This window comes from Rhinolophus hipposideros, assembly GCF_964194185.1.
Source record: "Rhinolophus hipposideros genome assembly, chromosome: 10".
NCBI classification, from domain to species: Eukaryota; Metazoa; Chordata; class Mammalia; order Chiroptera; family Rhinolophidae; genus Rhinolophus; species Rhinolophus hipposideros.
In genome coordinates this window covers 20,999,339-21,021,092 of record NC_138056.1, presented here as the reverse complement: position 1 = coordinate 21,021,092, position 21,754 = coordinate 20,999,339, and the positions used below count along the sequence as shown (strand labels likewise).

Sequence of the window (21,754 nt, the reverse complement as noted above, 5' to 3'; positions counted from 1 at the left end):
TTGGCAAGATCATTTCCAAACAAACAGTCTTGGCAAGGGAACTGACAGTGTTGGCAATGCTCCGGCACACACCCGTACATGGGTCTACACTCAGGTCCCCCAGTGAAGCTTCCTGAAGAGCCAGATGCCAGCTGGAGTGGGGGTAGGGGAAGGAGGGCTCCTGGTCTGTGATTGGCTGCCATCCTTTGTGGTCAGGCCTCCGTGGTGGGGGAGGCTGGGAAGGATAGTGGAGGCAGATAAATAATGCAGCAGTCTGCTCTGAGGGACAAGAGAGCCAGGAGGGAGAGGAGAACCCACTTTGCTTTCTTGTTGGTATCAAACAATATCCACCGAATTACAGACATCCCAACACTTTGCCCAGGCAGCCTGCTGAGTGAGCAAGGTAACACTTGGACTTTTCATGCCTTGAGTCACCTGTTTGTTTACATTTTTGTGTTTCTAATCAGAAGGGCTTGGGCTTGTTTCCTTACAGGGGATGAGGGGACAGAGTGAGGGAAGCTAACATCAGCTTGGTTTTTCTCTCTAATGTGTGAAAATAGGAAAGGAACAAGATGACAAGCTCGGGAAGAAACTGCAGGTTCATAGAGACGATGCAAAATACCTGAATTACTGCAACTGAGTGCTGTAGGCAGACAGGGTTTAAGGAGTGCTTTCTGAATGAATGAGTCAACAAGTCAGCAGAAGGAAACGTGAGACTCTTGGGGGAAAAACAACAACATTGTGCTGGTTCAGGCAAGAGAAATGATCAGGAGCAAACAAATTCCAGGGTGGGAGGAAATGTGTACTTTCCCAGGTATTGCCAAGTAGTGCCAGGAATTTCTTGAACTAGATTGGACTCAGTAGGAGACCAGTATTTCTCAACGTGTGACCTGTGGGCCTCTCATAGCAGGATCACTGGAATGTTTGTTAAAAGTACAGTTTCTGGATTCCATCCCAGATAAACTGAATCAGACTCTCTGGGACTGGATGACCTGCATTATTAATTTTTTTCAAACACAAGCTCCCTAATGATTCTGGTAGGTAATCATTTTGAGACTTGCCATTGTAGAAACCCCACTTTGACGTCACGTCCTTGAGCCGGGATTCCTGGTCAGGGGTTGCCACAGTGCACTTCTCTTGCTGAAGTGGTCCAAGCAAGAAGTTCCCTGGAGGAAGGGCAAGAATGCTGGGGCCATTGTGTGGCTGCCTGAGGCTTATCAAAAGGCTTTTTATGCTGCCAACTTTTTGATGATAGTCATGGACAAATAATAGCCAATAGCATTTCTGGAGTGAATGAATGGGTGAGTGCAATAGGTGTAATGGGGAAGCACAAGAAAATATTGGCAATGCTGCCTTTGAAGAATCTGACGTGTACGAATCCAGACTTTTTGATGACAGTCATGGACAAATAATAGCCAATAGCATTTCTGGAGTGAATGAATGGGTGAGTGCAACAGGTGTAATGGGGAAGAACAAGAAAATATTGGCAATGCTGCCCTTGAAGAATCTGACGTGGACAAATAATGGGCAAGTTTGACAACGAGGGGTCCCACGTGGGCACACATTAGTCCCTTGGAACTTGTGTATAGATCGAGATGAAGATGTGAAGAACGGGGAGCTTGAGGGCCAAGTACTAGGAAGTATGTGTGTGGACAATGGGGAGCTGGGCTAGGGTTGGGGTGGTGGTGCTGCTGTGGCCCAATTCCTGAAGTAAGTAATGATAGCACTCACCCCAAAGACAGTTTCTGCCCCATCCAAACCACCCTGGACTGGTTTGTGAAAGTGAATCTGTGCCCTGTGGAGAGAAGGACCACTGTGACTATGATGGCAGGTTATAGCAACGCTGAGATGGCAGTGCCCAGGGGGAACAGGGCTGAGCCAGCAACAGCCACTCTGCTGTTTAGATTCTGAGGCTGTGGGGACCTGCAAGGCGATGCAATGTTCGCAAGATTCCTGAGTGTCAAATAGCATGACTATAAGATAACTCTTTCCTGCTAACTTCCTGTTGTCTACAGGTCCACATGCTTACCAGAAAAGAAAGATAAGCTAAGGATAGTGTTCAGATTTGGAGTTTAACCAGGTCGTAAACTTTTCTGGGGGAAAATTTTTTTCTGGGGGGAAGTTAAGAAAGAGTTACCTTGTAGTCACATTATTTGACACTCGGTACACATGTAAATCTAGTCTTAAAACATTTTTCTGTAAATTTAACTGACGACAACGTTTTTTAAACTAATGTTTTATTGTGAAAAATTCAAATGATAAAAAAGATGAATAAAATAGAAAATCACCCATTCCATTTTCCAGAGTGTACACATTCCCACTTATATGGACACAGAGAGAAAGATTTGTTTTTAAATTTTGTTACTTTAAAAGCAGAAACAGCATAGATCATCACCAGGATATTAGTGCATATCCTTCCAGAATCTCTGTACTTTCAGGTATCCACAAATATGAACAAGTAGGCATCAAAGGGGCCCTACTATATTGCTATTGTTCTGCTCTCTGCTTTGTGATGTGGGCATCTTATTGTATTATTAATGCATATAGAAATTGCACATATATATCAATGTATATAGAAATTTAAAATTTCTGTGTTGTTTCCTTTGAATATCTGGACCATAGTTTAACAATGCCCTCCCTGTTGGTGATTATGTATGCTGTTTCTGTTTTTAAACTAACAAAACTAAAAAAAAAGAAATCTTTCTCTCTGTGTCCATATAAGTGGGAGTAACCTGTAGAATATTTATTCCCATGGGCATGTTTCTATAGAATAACTTCCTAAAAGCAAATTTATTGCACCAAAGATAATATATATTTAAACCTTTTAAAGACATTGCTAAATTGTCCACTAGAGATATTACACTAATTTACACTCATTCCAAGAATATATGAAGATATCTTCATTTCTCCATGCCTTCATTAATGCTGAATAATATCAATATGTTTAATCTTTGCTAATTAGATAGATAAAAAATATTTCATTAGCTCTAGCTTTTAAAAGTTCTATCTCCTTCTAAAAGCAATATGTGTTAATTTTAGACAAAGCAAAAATCACAGGTAAGGATAAAAACCATAAAACATCTCTGGCTTCCACTGATAACTACTATCAGCATCTTAGTACAGAGTCCCCTAAAAACAAGAATAACACCCCCACCCCCTTCTTGCTTCTAGTTTGGATAAACTTTTAGCAGTTGAGTTGGAAGACAACCTAACAAATAAATTTGATTTGCATGTCCATGGCTAATAACTGCTTGGTGATAGCACTCTTTCTATGGGAGTATTTAAATAAACGCATTATGGTCAATTTTGATATACCATTTCAGGCCAGTGGGAGGCAGGAGACTAGTGGGAAAGGAGGGGACATAGTTCTAGGGATCCTTCCAACAGACCTTGTGGTTGACTAACTGGTAGTGATTAGCTCCGCAGAGGGTCATGCAGTTTTTTATAACAACTTGAAATATTATCTTGGAATTCCAGAGGACAAGTGCATTGGAAAAAGACTGGGAAGAGGAAAGCCTTTAAAAGAATGAAAAAGGCATTTGGGGATGAGTTGAAGCCAATAGGGCAGGGGAGATATGGAAAGACCTCCTGACACAGGACAGAATTTAGGAACATAACTGAACCAGAGGCAACTTTGATGCGCTTGGTTGGGCTGCAGTTGAAATGCTTTTGAGGTTAATGAGACTTTTGAAGTGGTTTGGACTTGTGTAATTCTCATGTCGTCCTTCATACAGAACAGTTTCACAGGATTTTCTTTTAAACCAAGCCTTGGAAATTGGCTTTTCGATTTTACGAGAAACATCAATCTGTGAAGATAAAGTATGCAAGATGGAATGAAACTTCAATAATTTAAAGGGATGACCTAAAAAAGAACTTTGTTAGCTGCAGTCAGGGATAGCCCTTGTGTGTCCTACCTCTCTCCCTCCCCCTCTATCCCTGCCACCTACCATCCCACCCCTGGACGAAGTAGGTTCCCCTGAGGATTGCTTGATATAATTGGTGGGTCAAGACTGGTAACCCAGGCAAATTTGGGAGATAAAGATGATAGATTGAAAATACAGTTGCTGTTTTTCCAGTTATGTATACTAAAGAATATTGAGAGTATTGGGCTAATTGGGTCTAAAAAGGACGCAACTGGCATTTTCAGACTTTTTTTTTCTACAGCACTAATAATGTCTACACCACCACTCAGATTGGTAGGGTTTCCTGGCATATGTAATTGCAATTTTCTTTTTTTTTTTTTTTTTACCAGAAGTAAAACATTACTCCTACCTCTTATTACAACCAATAAGGGTAATGACCATTGCCTGGTAACGACATTCAGGATGACAAACCAACGAACACCTCAAAGTTGCTTGTGGTTTTATATGAAACCACTTGGGTTTTTCATCTTAAAAGTCCTTTGGAATCTTTGTACGTGCACACTATGTTTTATGGCAGGTTTAGAGAGTTCTGTGGTTTTTGTTTCTAATGTAGACATAACTGTATAATTTACAGCAGTGTTCGCTAATTAAAATTGTAAGCATAATTACTATCCATGATACTTATTATTAGTTTGCATTCAGAAACCTCAAAATTCACTTCACCCTTCAAGTAATGAGTAATTAGTTTCTTTGGGTGTGTAGCTTTATCGTCCCCTGATGACCTGTTTGGAAGAAATAAACAACCAACCTCCCGGGAGACTGCTTTAAAAAGACAAAAATATATTGTCCAGCGACTGCCAGGAGGCAAATACAATGTGAAAATGTTCACTTTTCTTTGGTTTTAGTGGCCAGTTCTTCCTTGCATGTACTCAGCAAATAACTCTAGAGCACTTAACTTGTACTAGGAAACTTGGGGAGATAGAGATGAACCACTCAAAGACTTTGTTCTCAAAGATATTAAGGTTTTGGTGGCAAGGAAATAAGGCTGTACGTACGTACGTGAAACAAACCGTGGCGGTGTGTGTACTTCAGTACACAATACAGAGGACCATAAGCACCGTCAGAACTGGGAACACTTCACTTTTCCACTCTGTGATCAACACCTAATGAAGTATATTAAAACAGGAGGTTTAAGAAGTAACTTTACGGATGAACTACTGAAGGAATACTTGGATATGTATTAATTTACATTTCTTCCAAGATGCATCAGTGAGGTATTGAAATTTTTCCTAATCTGACTTGTTTTCAATTTTCCCAGGTACCTCAGCCAGCATGGCTGTCTCTTTGCCACCCACACTGGGAGTCGGTTCTGCCCCAGATGAAATACAGCACCCACATATTAAATTTTCAGAATGGAAATTTAAGCTGTTCAGGGTGAGATCCTTGGAAAAGGCACCTGAAGAAGCTCACACGGAAAAGAAAGATTCTTCTGAGGGAAAACCCTCTCTAGAGCAATCTCCTGCCGTCCCGGATGGGGCTGGTGGTCAGAAGCCAGCCTTGGCTCAGCCAGCATTTAAGCCCCACCCTAAATTTCTGAAGAAATCTCATGATGATGGGACAGCAAGGGACAAAGCAATCCATCAAGCCAACCTTCGACATCTGTGCCGCATCTGTGGGAATTCTTTGAAAACTGATGGGCACAATCGGAGATACCCCGTCCATGGGCCTGTGGATGGTAAAACCCAAGTCCTTTTACGAAAGAAGGAAAAGAGAGCCACGTCCTGGCCAGACCTCATTGCCAGGGTTTTCCGGATTGACGTGAAGGCAGATGTTGACTCAATCCACCCCACTGAGTTCTGCCATATCTGCTGGAGCATCATGCACAGGAAGTTTAGCAGTGCCCCATGTGAAGTTTACTGCCCGAGGAATGTAACCATGGAGTGGCACCCCCACACGCCATCCTGTGACATCTGCCACACTGCCCGTCGGGGTCTCAAGAGGAAGAGTCATCAACCAAATGTGCAGCTCAGCAAAAAACTCAAAACAGTGGTTGACCGAGCAAGACAAGCCCATAAGCGCAAGAAAAGAGCTCAGGCAAGGATCAGTAGCAAGGAAGTGATGAAGCAGATTGCCAACTGCAGTAAGATACATCTTAGTACCAAGCTCCTGGCAGTGGACTTCCCGGCACACTTTGTGAAATCTATCTCCTGCCAGATTTGTGAACACATTCTGGCTGACCCTGTGGAGACCAGCTGTAAGCATGTATTTTGCAGGATCTGCATTCTCAGATGCCTCAAAGTCATGGGCAGCTATTGTCCCTGTTGCCGATATCCTTGCTTCCCTACTGACCTGGAGAGTCCCGTGAAGTCCTTTCTGAGCATCTTGAATTCCCTGATGGTGAAATGTCCAGCAAAAGAGTGCAATGAGGAGGTCAGCTTGGAAAAATATAATCACCATGTCTCCAGCCACAAAGACTCAAAAGAGACTTTTGTGCATATCAATAAAGGAGGCCGGCCCCGCCAGCATCTCTTGTCACTGACCCGGAGGGCTCAGAAGCACCGTCTGAGAGAGCTCAAGCTGCAAGTCAAGGCCTTTGCTGACAAAGAAGAAGGTGGAGATGTCAAGTCTGTGTGCCTGACCTTGTTTCTGCTGGCACTGAGGGCGAGAAATGAGCACAGACAAGCCGATGAGCTGGAAGCCATCATGCAGGGACGAGGCTCTGGCCTGCAGCCAGCTGTTTGCTTGGCTATCCGCGTCAACACCTTCCTCAGCTGCAGTCAGTACCACAAGATGTACAGGACTGTGAAAGCCATCACAGGCAGGCAGATTTTTCAGCCTTTGCATGCCCTTCGGAATGCTGAGAAGGTCCTGCTGCCAGGCTACCACCCCTTCGAGTGGCAGCCGCCTCTGAAGAACGTGTCTTCCAGCACTGATGTGGGCATCATTGATGGACTGTCTGGACTGTCCCCCTCCGTAGACGATTACCCGGTGGACACCATTGCAAAGCGGTTTCGCTATGATTCAGCTCTGGTGTCTGCTTTGATGGACATGGAAGAAGACATCCTGGAAGGCATGAGAGCTGAAGACCTTGATGACTACCTGAATGGCCCCTTCACTGTGGTGGTGAAGGAGTCTTGTGATGGAATGGGAGATGTGAGTGAGAAGCATGGGAGTGGGCCAGCGCTTCCAGAAAAGGCAGTTCGGTTTTCATTCACAGTCATGAAAATTACTATAGCACGTGGCTCACAGAATGTGAAAGTGTTCGAGGAAGCCAAACCGAACTCTGAACTCTGCTGCAAGCCCCTGTGCCTCATGCTGGCAGATGAGTCCGACCACGAGACCCTGACAGCCATCCTAAGCCCTCTTATTGCTGAGAGGGAGGCCATGAAGAGCAGTGAATTGCTGCTTGAGATGGGAGGCATCCTCCGGACTTTCAAGTTCATCTTTAGGGGCACCGGATATGATGAGAAACTGGTCCGGGAAGTAGAAGGCCTTGAGGCTTCTGGCTCAGTCTACATCTGTACCCTGTGTGATGCCACCCGCCTGGAAGCCTCTCAAAATCTCGTCTTCCACTCCATAACCAGAAGCCATGCAGAGAACTTGGAGCGCTATGAGTTGTGGCGTTCCAACCCCTACCATGAGTCAGTGGAAGAACTGCGCGATCGGGTGAAAGGGGTCTCAGCCAAGCCCTTCATTGAGACAGTCCCTTCCATTGATGCACTCCACTGTGACATTGGCAATGCCGCGGAGTTCTACAAGATTTTCCAACTAGAGATAGGGGAGGTGTATAAGAATCCTAATGCTTCCAAAGAGGAAAGGAAAAGATGGCAGGCTACGTTGGACAAGCATCTCCGGAAGAAGATGAACTTGAAACCAATCATGAGGATGAACGGTAACTTTGCCAGGAAGCTCATGACCCAAGAGACCGTTGAAGCAGTTTGTGAATTACTTCCCTCTGAGGAGAGGCACGCAGCTCTGAGGGAGCTGATGGATCTTTACCTGAAGATGAAGCCCGTGTGGCGATCATCGTGCCCTGCTAAAGAGTGCCCAGAATTTCTCTGCCAATACAGTTTCAATTCACAGCGTTTTGCTGAGCTCCTCTCTACCAAGTTCAAGTACAGATATGAGGGTAAAATCACCAATTATTTTCACAAAACTCTGGCACATGTGCCTGAAATTATTGAGAGGGATGGCTCTATTGGGGCCTGGGCAAGTGAGGGAAATGAATCTGGCAACAAACTGTTCAGGCGTTTCCGGAAGATGAATGCCAGGCAGTCCAAGTGCTATGAAATGGAAGATGTCTTGAAACATCACTGGTTATATACCTCCAAATACCTCCAGAAGTTTATGAATGCTCATAATGCATTAAAAAACTCTGGGTTTACCATAAACTCCCAGGCAAGTTTAGGGGAACCGTTAGGCCTAGAGGACTCCCTAGAAACTCAAGAGTCGATGGAATTTTAAGTGGGGCAGCCGCTTTTGAGTTGGTTTTGCAAATGAGTTTTCCTCTGGGTTGAACCAAGACCTTCTTCTAGCACCCTTCACTCCTGTGTGCAGGGCTTTACCACCCTGGTGGTGGTGGGTTGGAGAGGTCCCAGATGCTGAAACCATGTCAGGAAGGGATAACTGATGAGTTGATTGTTTGAGCTGTTTAGGGAGTTCAGAGAAGCAACAGGAGAAATCAGTTACTTGAAAGCTCGATAACTCAGAACAGGGGTAACTGCAGGGGGCCAGAGATGAACGAAGATGTGTTTGTGTGTGAGGCTGAGTAATGAGTGACGTGAAAAATCGAAGCTAAGGCTGTCAAAGAAAAATGGCCAGCGAAGCCAGGAAAGGAATTTGTCTTGTGGTTTACACTTCTCTATTTATTACAGTTTGTATTGAGATACAAATGTTTTCTATATCAATTTTGTAGAATTTTTTATTTTATAATTTTCACGTATCTTGGCTTACTCGACAAGATTCAAAAGTGCTCTTCAGATTTCTCTAATAATACTGTCTTACATTTGTATGGCACAATGACCTTTACTTTACAGAGTATTCTTAATGCATTTTCTCATTTGGTACATTTATACAGAAATACCTTACATCCAGGAAACTTTTGGAAAAATTAGACCTTTTCTGGGTTTAAGTGATGTCTCTATTGTAACCTTAAGAGTTTAAGAGGTGATCTGTTGGAGTTTTTAATAATGAAGTTAGAAGAATACAACTGTTAGCTACAGTTAGTTATTAAATCTTCTGGTAATACATGTTTACTTAGCTATCAGGAACCAAGTATGATTTTTATTTTTACTTTTTAATGTCAATGAATTTAGTCTCCAAATGTTTTGTCAGACAACCTCGAAGTCACAGAGGCTTTTAAAATCTGGGTTTGCTCACTGTATAAAAATAGCTTTAATTTCTTGCTGAAAATTTCTGCCCGATTTTTTCTATGAAACCTGGGTCAATTTTATTAACGCCAGGTGTTATGGAGTCTTTCTCTCTGCAAAATGTTATTCTTTCTGTTATTATCAGTTTACTTTCAGTGTACTCAGATTTTTGTAGCAGGGTACCTTTGTACTTTTCCCACTTGTTGAGTTTAGGTGGACCCCACTCATAGGACAGTGGAACAGTTAACATTTGTAGAGTGTTTTTTTGGTGGTTTTTGTTGCCACTTTGGGACTATTTTTATATTCATTTTGTCTCATTTTTCCTCATCACAGTTTTGTGGGTAGGAATTGTTATTATCCCCATTTGATGGAGGGTGAAACGATTTGTCCAAAGTCACAGGGGTAATGGATGACTGATCTGGAATTTGAACTCAGACTTTTTATCTCCAAATTCCATGTTCTTCCTACCACAGAAAGTAACCATCATTATTTTTTTTTATAAGGCACTATCATACTTTGTTTAGGATCCATGGCTAATTTCTATAGTTTATAATCCTGGGATTATGTTTCTTGGGGATCGGGGTGGATGGGTTTTTAAGTTATTGGTGTACTTTGGGCCTTTTGATAGGAGGAGGTGATGCTCAAGCTCCCAGAGCCACTCCAACCTCTGGTGAATCCAGTTACCTGGAAACTATTGTCAGCATCCTTAGGAACTTGGGAATTTCCAATTTCTGGGAATTTCCAATTGCTGGAGATTTAGAGCAGGCATGGGATTTTATATGCTAGTGAGTCAATATGATCTGTTGGTGTTAATTAGTTTTTTTTCCTTCCTTTGATTTTATTGGCTCTAATTGCCACTCTTCATATACAGTATATCAAAGAACTTTGCAATCTAGTTGTCAAACGTGCATCAGTGACATTATACTAAATGGTATGCATTTGGTGTTTTTATAGGGATTGAACCTGGTATTTTCCATTTAATAAATACAGCAGTTTTCCTTGCTTTTTATGTATGGAACAGAGAGAAATTACAAAGACATTTGTAATTTAGTCATCAAAAATATATATACAATTCAATTTTATTTTTTCTTGAGAACTCAAGTTTTGTATTTTGTAAACAAATGGTGGCTTCTAAAGAAAAAGATGGCTTCTAAACCACTTTTTCCCTTCATCCTATTTAATCCTTACAGCATGTCTCTTCACTATAAATAGCTGAATTCATGTACTCCTCCTACTCCCTGCAGCATGCTAGCACTGGTTTGTAGATTTTTACCCCATTTCCACTTTGTTACTCGATTGGTGGCACTATAAAGACTTTCTAGTATTAAATCCCCCTTTTCTAGCATTGTAGGAACTATGTTGAATGCGAGTGACTAACAGCATGATTTATAGCACAACGATCCCAATAATCCCTTAATCAGATCACATTTTGATAAACCCCAGGAACTGGCTGCAGGAATTTCAATATGTAGAAACGTTGCCTGTGGTTGTTTTTGCCCTCATTGTTAAGATTGCAATATCCTAGACCCTGGTTTTATAGTCAAGTTTGATTTTTGACAATGCCCATTGTAAATGCAATCACATACCTCAGGGAAATTCACCACACTGAATGGAGCATTTTTTATTGAAGTATAGACTGCAACCTCAGAAGTGCAATGCATTTTTCTCCCTCGAAACCTGATTCTATAAGTTTTCCTGCCAACCCACTGAGGTACACTGTAGGGACCAGTGATAATGGCTGATGAAAATTGATGAATGGTTGGTGTGAGGTCAAAAAGCACTTTGGGATTAATAAACATGCACCGAGAAGCAAGAGCAGGAGGAAAAGATGTCTTTTTCTTCCAGGTGAACTGGAATTCAGTTTTGCCTCAATTTGTTTTCACAAAATATAGATGAAGATAAAGATTTTCTTTTGGTTGTGTGTGTAGGTCTTGCATTACATCAAACAGAATTCAAATTCCACAAAGCTGAGAGGTAGGATTTGTAAGCACCAATGGTGGTTCAGAGGACGAAATCATCATTTGGATGCAAGTGATTTTTGATTGCAGTTATGTCTTCAGTTATTGTATGAGAGATGGTTTTTTCTTTCAAGGTTAAGAGATTTTAAAGAAGAATGGATATTTTGTCCCTATTTTATTTTTTTCCTTTAAGTACAGTAATCTACATAACTATACCTCAGAGATCATTTTTGGTAAGATTTTTTTGTGTGTGTGTGGCATTGCATTTCACTTTATTTTCTTACAGATAATCTTTAGGTTTGTTTAATGGCTACAAGAGCCTTCTGTTGTTTTGTTTGTTTTATTTTAGGGAAAGTTCAGGTACTAGGATGCAATGAATTTATTTGATGGGGACATGTATTTCCATGTCACATGTTTTCACATTAAATGAAGTATGTGTTTTGATACTTATTTTTATATTTTAATATTTCTACACCTCATTGATGCTATGATTACTATTAAAAACTTTATGTTTAAGTGTTTGAAATAAAAGTTTAAAATTTGGAAGTAGTGGGTATTGTGATTTATATTCAAATAATAATATTGAGTGCAACATTTAAAAAATGAAGTAATGGGGCGGCTGGATGGCTCAGTTGGTTAGAGTGCGAGCTTTCAACACAAAGGTCGCCGGAAAAACACACACAAAAAAACAACAACGTAGATCTTAAAAATAAATAAATAAATAAAATGAAGTAACACCTTCTTCCTTGAGGGAAACACAAAATAAATTTGCTGATCTTTAGAATAAAGGGCAACAGAATAATGGTAATGAGTATAATTTATCCTAATGTAGGATGAGACAGTTTGGTTCTGGATACTTGAGGTAAATAGTAAGAGTTTGAAAATGTGGGATTTAAAAATCAGTGTTTTTAACTCCTTTGAGAATCTGATGAAAATATGGGTCTGTTCCCCAGAAAATTCAGATATTCATATTCTCAAAAGTTTGGTCAGAATGGTGGACTTGTCCAAGGCCAGGCCGATAATGGCAGAACGGAGCTGGTGCCTAGGTTGTTTTGTCCACTGCTTTCCGTCCTCCTCCTCATCACAATAATAATGGCTACCACTCAGGAAACAGTGTGGCAAGCATTTTGCATACAGTTGTCTCATCGGGTCATTTTGGAGTTGGTACTATGATCTTCTTGTTACACAAAAGGTCACTGACGCTTATCTCAGCCAGAAAATGACAGAGCCACATTTTCATGATTTTCCCTCTAGCTCTGTCCATCTTCCCTTCACATTACTCAGTCATCGATGCATCACTCACAATTTTTCAAGCATGTTATCATCTTTGCTGGAGGCTTCCCAGCTCCCTTCTACCCCGGACTCCCTTCTATTCAGCCTGGTTGCCTCTGTGCAGCCATACAGTTTTTCAAACATTAAAATATGTTTGTATTTGTAGGTAAATAGCCTCTGCCCCAAGGCCCCAAATATCCTTCACTATTCTGGCAGCCCTGCCCCATCTTCCAGAAACCCACAGTCCAGCGAGTAATAAGTTAACTCCCAGCACAGCAGGGGGCCTTAGGGATCCAGCACCAGGCTAGCATTTTTTTTCATTGATGTTTTTTTTACCAGTGTTATCCTTTCCTTATTCTCCCCCCACCAGCTTTATTGAAGCATAATTGACAAACAAAATGGTATATATTTAAAGTGTACAACATAATGACTTGACTTATGTATACACAGTGAAATATTTACCACAATCAAGTTAACTAACACATCCATCACCTCACATAGTTTTTTTTTTGGTGAGGTGAGAACGCTGAAGATCTCTCTTAACAAATTTCAAGTGTACAATACAGTATTATGAACTGCAGTTACCACGCTGTACATTAGGTCCTCAGGAATGAGTCATCTCATAACTGCAACCTTATACCCTTTGACCAAGTATTTGAATATTACCCTTGAATGAAGGGTAACATCTCTTTACTCTTTAAGGCCTAGCTAAGTTCTATGTCATTCCTAATACTTTTGCTAACTACTTCCTTATATATTGTAAACAAATATTTATAAGATGACATCTATGAGAAGGCAACGTGTGTTTGGTCCTGGAGATACAATAATGAACAACACAGAAAATTTCTGCTCACCGAGAGCTAGGGGGAGGTAACATTAAATTAACAATGAGTCTAACAAGTGCATGAGTATGCACTCTTAGTAGGTGTCATGAAGGAACAGTTCTAAGCACAATCAAAACATGATAGGACAATGGAATATAAACTGGGGAATCAGAGAAAGCATCGAGGAAGAAGACCTTTAAAGAGGAGATTGGTAGAGCAAGTGGAGCAAGGGAAGGTGAGGGTGACAGAAGGAAGCAGACTTAGCCTGTGGGAAGACGCTGTAGAAGGAGAACAATTGGTGATATTCAGAAACAGAAGGAAGGTCCCTCTGGCAGAGCAGACTGAGTAAAGGTGACAAAGGGGCTTCATGAGTTGGAGAATCAGGCAGTAGCTTCGTCATGCGGGATTCAGTGGACTGAGTAAAGGAGTTGAATCCTACCCCAAGTGCGAATGGAAACCAGTGAAGAGTTTGAGGCAGGCAACTGATGTAATCCACACCAAGCCAGGAATGAGGCACGAGTGGAACGCTTTTGGAAGGTATTAAGTGATTTGTCCAACATTGAGAAGGGTTGTGCATACAAATTTAAATGACAGAGTAGCAATTTCAAACCTTTTTACGTCAATTATGCACAGCCTGCTAATTCAGACGCCTCTACCAACCACAAGCTGTCCAACCACAAGCAGGAGGAGGTGCAGGAATCTCAACTTGGTAGATTCATCTTCTCATGAAGTCAGTATTCCTTCCCCTGATTTTTTTCCTTCTTTCTCATGGAAATTTCCATTTCCCCTGGCTTTTACATAACTTTTCCCCCCTCCTGATGATGACAATGTATTTCTGCCTTCACAAAATAGACATTGACTTACTTGGGGGCCAACATCTGTGTATTTTTGTTCTGAGGTCTGATCAAGGTCTAAATAAATACCTAGTGCTCACATAAACATCTTTCCGTTTTTGCACTCAAGTTCACTGAGAGGGTATTTTCCCCCCACAGCAAGCAATTCTTCAATTCTCCAATACCAATTGGATTTCCTACAATTTAATGCAATTCTGACACTAACTATCCAAAATTGGCCCAGACACCACAGGGCAAGGGCTCAATTCCACAAGACAGCCCCTACCCAAGACACCAGCTGTGCAAATGGGGTGCCCAGGCTACCCACACTTTGCCTGGCCAAATACAAATTTGGAATGGCTTGCAGAACTCAGGACACCACTTTACATGCATTTGCTGGGTTTTTATAAAGGATACAAGTGAATAGCTTGATGAAGAGTTACCTAGGGTAATGTCCGGAAGGATCTTGAGTGCAAAAGCTTATGTTCCCATGGAATTGGGGTGTGCTACCCCCCCAGTTCAGAAGCTCTCTACACCTCATTGTTCAGAGGGTTTTATGGAGGGTTCATTAAGTAGGCATGCTTTATCAAATCATGGTCATTGGTGACTGAACTAAATCCAGAGCCATTCTCTTACCCAGAGGTTAGGGTTTGGGGATGGGGTTGAAAATTCCAAGCTTCTAATCTAGGCTTGCTTTCTTGTGAACTGACCCTATCCTGAAGCTATCTAAGGGACTGTTAAGAGTCACCTCATTAGAACAAAAGACACTCATTTCACCCTTATCACTCAGGAAATTCCAAGGGTTTTAGGAACTTTATGTCAGGAACTAGAGACAAAGACCAAAAAATATCTTTCTATCATACTATATTCATACTTTTTCATGGTTCAAAATGGATAATTTGGCCATCTTTTACACACACACACACACACACACACACACACACAACCCTCCTCTTTTAAGTTATCACTACACATTTTGTACGGCACTTCAAACAGTCTTTTCTACATTTTTATGTTATCTTGGATGTAACATCTATTCAGCAAAGGTCAATATAACAAAGACATTTAGAGATATTTTAGCCCGATTTCTTAATTTTCCCAATATATCCAGGTTAAAAAAGTGAACTATTATTGCATGGATAGCTCATACTGTGCAATTTCAAATTTGTTACCAGTTGCTTCAAGTGTATTATTTTACTTTCTATAACTCTTTTGCCCTGCCCCCTTACCCCATTCTACAGTGAGACTGTAAGTTCCTTAATGATGGGGCTCACACTTTATATTTCTTTTTCAGGTCCCATAATATTCTGTGTGGGTCCTGGATTTTCAATAAATGCTTACTGATGGATACCCTGAAGAGGTCATTCAAGGGATCTTTACCTTTAAGCTATACATACTAATCAGCTTTTTGAAAGAAGTGTTGCTGATAACCTTTCCTTCCTGTTTTCATAAAATTATGATTTAAAAATACACATTTATTGGATCACCATCAGGGTGAGGTATTAGTTCTCCTAGAAATCAGTACGCTACATTAGATGGTTCCAGACAGAATTAGGTTTGGGAAAATGTGGTATCATCTATGGTAAATTCTAAGCTAGAGTAGAATTTGGTGGTATATAAATAATTTGGATTTCTTGTCATTGTGGATTAGAATGGGTACCTTTTTTAAACTAAACTTATGATGATATCCATTCTAAATCTGTATGAACTCTTTTCACTAGAAAAGAAAATAAATTTAACAAAGACCTCACCTCATCTTTTTCTGTTAATTTCACTGTACTTTTGGTTTCCAAGTTCTGTGAGATGAGATGTTTGTATTGATAAAGATATTTAGAACACAGGGGATTTATTTCAGTATCTCATCCTTCACTAATTGAAGAATCAGAGAGAGAGTAAGGCAACAACTGCAGAAGTGGGTATATTTCAGTCCATATACAGTGCACTTAATTCAATTCAATGAACATTTATTGAGCAACTAACTGTAATGTATCAGAAATTATGCATGGTCTTAAGGATACAAAGTTGAAGAAGAAACCGTTCTTGCTTTCAAGTGCCCCACTCTCAAATAGAGAAGGCAAGAATATAAATGTCATATATATTGACAAAAGAAAGACAGCGGGCAAAGAGAGATGGCTTGGCTGCAAAGGTGAGTGTTCCACTCTGTTTAAGCTAAAGGTTTCACAGAGAACATAAAGATTGAACTAAATCTTGAAGGATGGTAGTTATTTAGCAGGGGAAAGGATTTTCCAGATGGAGAAAGTTCAGCTTTGATGGAGAATCAAGTGCAACAGGGGTATGGGGAGAGAAGGAGGGATGGATGTGCCCAGAGAATCATGTCATACCATACTGGAGACATTTGGATTTTTTCCCATGGGGATTGGGGAATCACTGGAGAATTTAATCTATGCAATATCAGATTTTTATTTTGGAATGATTGCTATTGTCTCAGAATTGTCAAATGATTGGAGGGGGCCATGGTGGTAGGGAGACCAGTTAGGAGGTTGTTTAAGTAGTCTAAGCACAAGATAATATGTGCAGTGGCAACGAGTATGCAGATCTTGTAGTTTTGTTTCCAGTTTGACAGAACTATGTTAATACCCTTCATTACTATTTCAAGGTGAATGAGATTAATTCATCTGGATGCTTAAATATATACTATAGCAGACATTGGTTCAATGCTCACCATATCGATGTCCCTTTTCTGGTTACACAACTGAACTATTTTGTCCAGTCACCTTGCTTGTAAGTGGGGCCATGTGACTAGTTTTTGACAATGTAATGTCAGAAGAAATGATGCACCACCTGCAGGCGGAAACATTTACAAGTCAGTTTGCTTCTTCGTGCTCGTTCTTGTCTCTGAAGTCTTGAGGACGCACAATAAAGATAAAGATGGCAGAGTTGCCAAATTAAAAAAAAAAATCTGATTCCCTGAGCTACATCTTTGAAGAGAGCCACTCAAGTGAATAGCCTAATAAGGAAAACCTGCATTGAACTCTGCCTAATTGAGAAATAAAATTTAATTGTGACCATTTACTGGTCTTTGGTTTTTGTTCGTTTGTTTGTTTGTTTGTCTTTGTAACAGCAGCCAGTGTTAATTATCCTAATGCTTATTTTCTTATTCTCATCTATGTAGTCCTTCAGAGGTTTTTTGGTTCTATTTATTCTCATATCTCTTGCTTATTCAGTTAATTTGATTTAGTCACTCTATTCCTTCCCCCCCCCCCCCAGTATTATGCTAGACAAAGAATAGGTAACTTTAGCTGACCATACTGGAATAAAAATGCAACTCATCAAAGAATATAATTCAATTCAGTTCAACAACAATTTAAATGTCTACAATATGCCAGGCAAAATGCTAAGTACTAGGAATACAGAAATTATGAAGTCACAGTTTGAGTCCTCAGGGAACTTGCAACTGGTTGGACAAGTCAGACACTTAGTATACTTAGTAACCAGTAGTTTACAGAGTTAGATGGAATGATAGAAATCATTAGACATGCTGATTAAATTGTTATTCTGTAATTCTGCTACAAAATGAGTTTGAATTTCAGAACATGTCTGAAAAATGACATTGCCCTCTTCAATAATACTGTGTTTCCCCGAAAATAAGATCTAGCTGGACAATCAGCTCTAATGCTTCTTTTAGAGCAAAAGTTAATCTAAGAGTTGGTCTTATTTTAATATAAGACTGAGCATAATATAATATAATATAAAATATAAGACTGGGTCTTATATTAATTTTTGCTCCAAAAGATGCATTAGAGTTGATTGTCTGGCTCGGTTTTATTTTCGGGAAACATGGTATTCTCTAACAATAATCTTTTAAAAGATTTCTCTAATTTGGATAAATGAAATTTAGTTTTCTGATATTTAACTATGGCAATTAGTAAAAATGACCCTAGTATGTGGCTGGTTTTCCATTTCTATTAACACTGTATTATTGTATATGTATTTTAAGCTTTGATTCTGCTACAAAGAACTAATGGATTAATGACAATTTAATTTTTTTCCTTAAGCCTAATAATTTATTTTTTCCAGCTTTATTAAGATATAATTGACATATAACATTGTGGAAATTTAAGGTGTACGATGTGATGAGTTGATATACATATATATTGTGAAATGATTACCACAATAAGGGTAGTTAACACATCCATCACCACACATACTAGGTATTTTTTTGTTTTGTTTTGTTTTGTGGTGAGAGCATTTAATATCTACTCTCTTAACAGCTTTCAAATTTTAAAATAAAAAAATATTTGTCAAAGAAAAATCTTTTTCTTTATTGTCAAAAATAAAAAAGATATGTCCCTGCATTTGGTCAACAAACCTACAAATCAGATAATTGTAAAATTCTTTTCAAAATATTTTTGCAAATTTTTGTTGGTTTGGGGGAAATTAATTTTGGGAGGTTTTGGAAATAGCCTGAAATGACGTGGAACCAGGTCTGGTAGATAAACTGGGTTATCAATCTTTGTAATAACGTTTTGGGTAATTTGAGATAAAATAGTATACTTTACTTGTTTTCCTCCTAGTTATTCTTTTTATCCTGGGTTTCAAAAGTCTATGCTTCACAGGGGAATCAAAAAAACTGAAAATATTAGCATTAGGGTTTGAAGAATAGCTGACAAGTAAGAACTAGTCCATCATGCCCTCATTCATTCATTCATTCATTCTATAAATATTTATTTGGTACTTACCATGACCAGGAACTGCTTCCATGACTAGACAAAGGTTTCTCAGGAGGAGTAAGAGAAAAAGCTGGAGTGAGTAGACACTGTGAATCCCAGAGGAAAGGGATCCTTGTATCCTATATCTTGAGTTGAGCTATGGAGTTAGGGAGAACAATAGAAACCCCAAGTAAGTTTGTGAGAGTCACGAGCAAAGAGAATGTGAGAATGTGGATCTTCCACATTCTCTGATAGAGAATTTTTTTCTAATAGAGCTTTTCTGATAGAGCTGAGGAAGCCAGTGACATCCGAAGGCAAGATGGTGGTGAGGTATATTTAACCAGAGATGGTCAAGAAGAGGTTCTCTGTCCGAGTAAGGTGCAGAAGCAGTAGGATGTGCCCAAGAGTGGACAGAAATAGAAAAGTCTTAGATGGTCTTGCAGAGAGAACTGTGGCTACTCTGGGAGAGGAAGGGGCAGAATGATCTCCTCATTATCATGTGAGCCCACTTGGGACCTGAAAACAGCTGAGAGATAGATAGATAGATAGAGAACTAGACCTAAAGATGTCTTTTGTTTGAGACTGAAGTGCAACTCTGCGTCATCTTCAAAGCCGGGAACCTCAGGCCAGGTGGGAGTGTGGATGTGGTAACAGAAGCTAGTGAGGAGGGATGATGACCCTAAGCGCTAGATGTTTCACCCCCACTCCTGACAACTCAGCATTACATTTCTCCCTGGGACTTGGCTCAAAAGTTGGGTGGAGGGGGTGAACCCTAAATTTATTGAAATAAAATTTCTGATACGCAGTAAAAGAGGTGCATATATTGTGAGTTGAGTTATGGAAAAATACAGAGAGATTTGTTTCTTGGACTTCTGAGTATATAAGCCGAGATGTGTAAGCACTATAGTTATCAAGGAGGTGATGGGGTTCAGTTTCCTGGCAGGACAGCTATTTGAAATGGGATGTAAAGAATGGATAGGAATAGGTCAGATGGAGCAGGGTATTAGCAAGAGCTATAAAGCGCAAGAGGGGAAGGTATGCCCTGCAGAAGGAATGGGTTTCTCAAAAACCCTGAGTACTGAAACACCTAGGGGTGCTTACTACAAATGTTAACAGTTCAGCATTTTGGGAGGTTGAGCACACAGAGTGAAGGGAATAGTGAAACAGAGGTAAGAAGGAGGGGATAAGCCAAAATGATATGAATGAAGTTCTATGTGTTATTATTTGACCGATGAAAAATGGGTGGCCCAGACTGGCATCTGCTTATCTTTCCAGGCTCACGCCACTCCATACTCCCCTTGTTGGCTATGTGTTGTCCAGACTGACCTTCTTTCAGATTCTCAAATGTGACAAGCTTCATCTCACCTCAGAGCTTTGAGGCCAACTATTTATTTTTAAATTATGCTTTGCCTTCTCCTGACATATTAGAGTCATTTGTACTAATAGATGATGGTAGTCCCTTAAAATGGTCACCGTGGAAAGCCATATACTTATTTGTTGATATTATTCTTGTGTAAACAATTTCAACACTTATCTTCTGGATCTATTTATGAGTTATATCAGAAAACCCATTTTGTTAGCTTGTATGCAAGACTTCCTTTTGAGCTAAAGTGGTTATATAATACTTACTGAGTTACACCCTATTAGGCTTTGGATGACGTTTGTCTGTTTTCAGAAATCAACACTATCTCTAATGAAGGAACAGGAACAATTGTTAAATATCTTCAAAAGAATGAACCACAAGCTCTGAAGGTGATTGAAACACGAGCCTAGAAATGTTTTAGGCAAAAGCAGTATATCCTTGGAATAAGAGCGTACTCTTCTTATGTTGTTCATTTCAATGTTTGCGTATGCTTATTACCTTGAAGTCACATCTGATGAGCTCATTTGTGAGATGACTTAAAAAGATCTATTTTCACTCAAATACATGATAAGTAAAAACAAAATACTTGCTCTTGAAACTCCCTTAACTCCCCCCACAGACCCCAAAAGTAGCTATGCTAGGTTTAACTACATATCTGAGTCTAACTATAGAACCCAGCGAGTTCAGAATTAAATCACTTAGATCATCACATCTTGATACCATTGACTACAAAACAAATATGGCAATAATTCTTTAACCACTCAGTCACTATAGACAAATCAAGATAAGGGAAAGTATCTATCAGGTTGGTGCAAAAGTAACTGCGGTTTGAAAGGTTAAAAGTAATTGCAAAAACCAAAATTACTTTTGCACCAACTTAATACCTTCAGAGGGAGTAATAACTCTTTTGAACTCTATTTCAGCTCTAACTTATGCCAGTTTCTGCTAACACATAAAAAATAAATCAAAGTAGAGTGATCCTAAGAAAATTAAATAGTATAATTTTGCCCTTAATTGGGTAGCTACGAATGTTAATAATTGGATGAAATCAATATAAACAGAAGGCATTTTAGTATTTTATTAATTTTATGTAGGTGATAGAAACAACAAATCAAAACAATGCTACAGTAAATTATTTAAAAGGAATATTCATCAAGCAACATTAGTGAAAGAAAATGAAGATGATTTAATTTATTCAAGTTAATTTTAGTATCTAAGACATGGAACGGTTAGCAGAAGACTTTGTGTCCCAGGGTATTTTCTCTTGTATGGTTCATGTTTCCCTAAACTTTGCAATAGCACCTTACACATTGTGGACTCTCGTTGAAGACTGATGAATAACAGGTGATGGCTTAGGCTCTTACAATGCTTTTCCAGAAAGATACACCACAAGGGAAAGTATTTGTTTCTAAGATCATCTATTTATAAATTGATGTCCTGAAGCTTCAAAATTAACAATCCTTTTAACCTTCATTCTAGAAAGTATTTAATTGAACCTTAGAAAGCTCACCCATTTTATGATTTTCACTGGCAGCAAACTTCACATACTAATTAGACACATACACAAATTTATTTTTCCCCATTTGAAATATTTTACCTTTTAACTAATTTTAAATAATTGGA

General features: G+C 39.6%; 1 protein-coding gene across 1 annotated transcript; it reads left to right on the top strand.

Moving 5' to 3' along the window:
- Positions 1-5,174: 5,174 nt before the first annotated feature.
- Positions 5,175-8,306, top strand: RAG1 (recombination activating 1; the record flags this gene model as incomplete). Its single annotated transcript, XM_081062690.1, has 1 exon — positions 5,175-8,306. One exon carries the CDS (start codon positions 5,175-5,177, stop codon positions 8,304-8,306), a length of 3,132 nt encoding a protein of 1,043 aa, XP_080918816.1.
- Between the last annotated feature and the right edge of the window lie 13,448 nt (positions 8,307-21,754).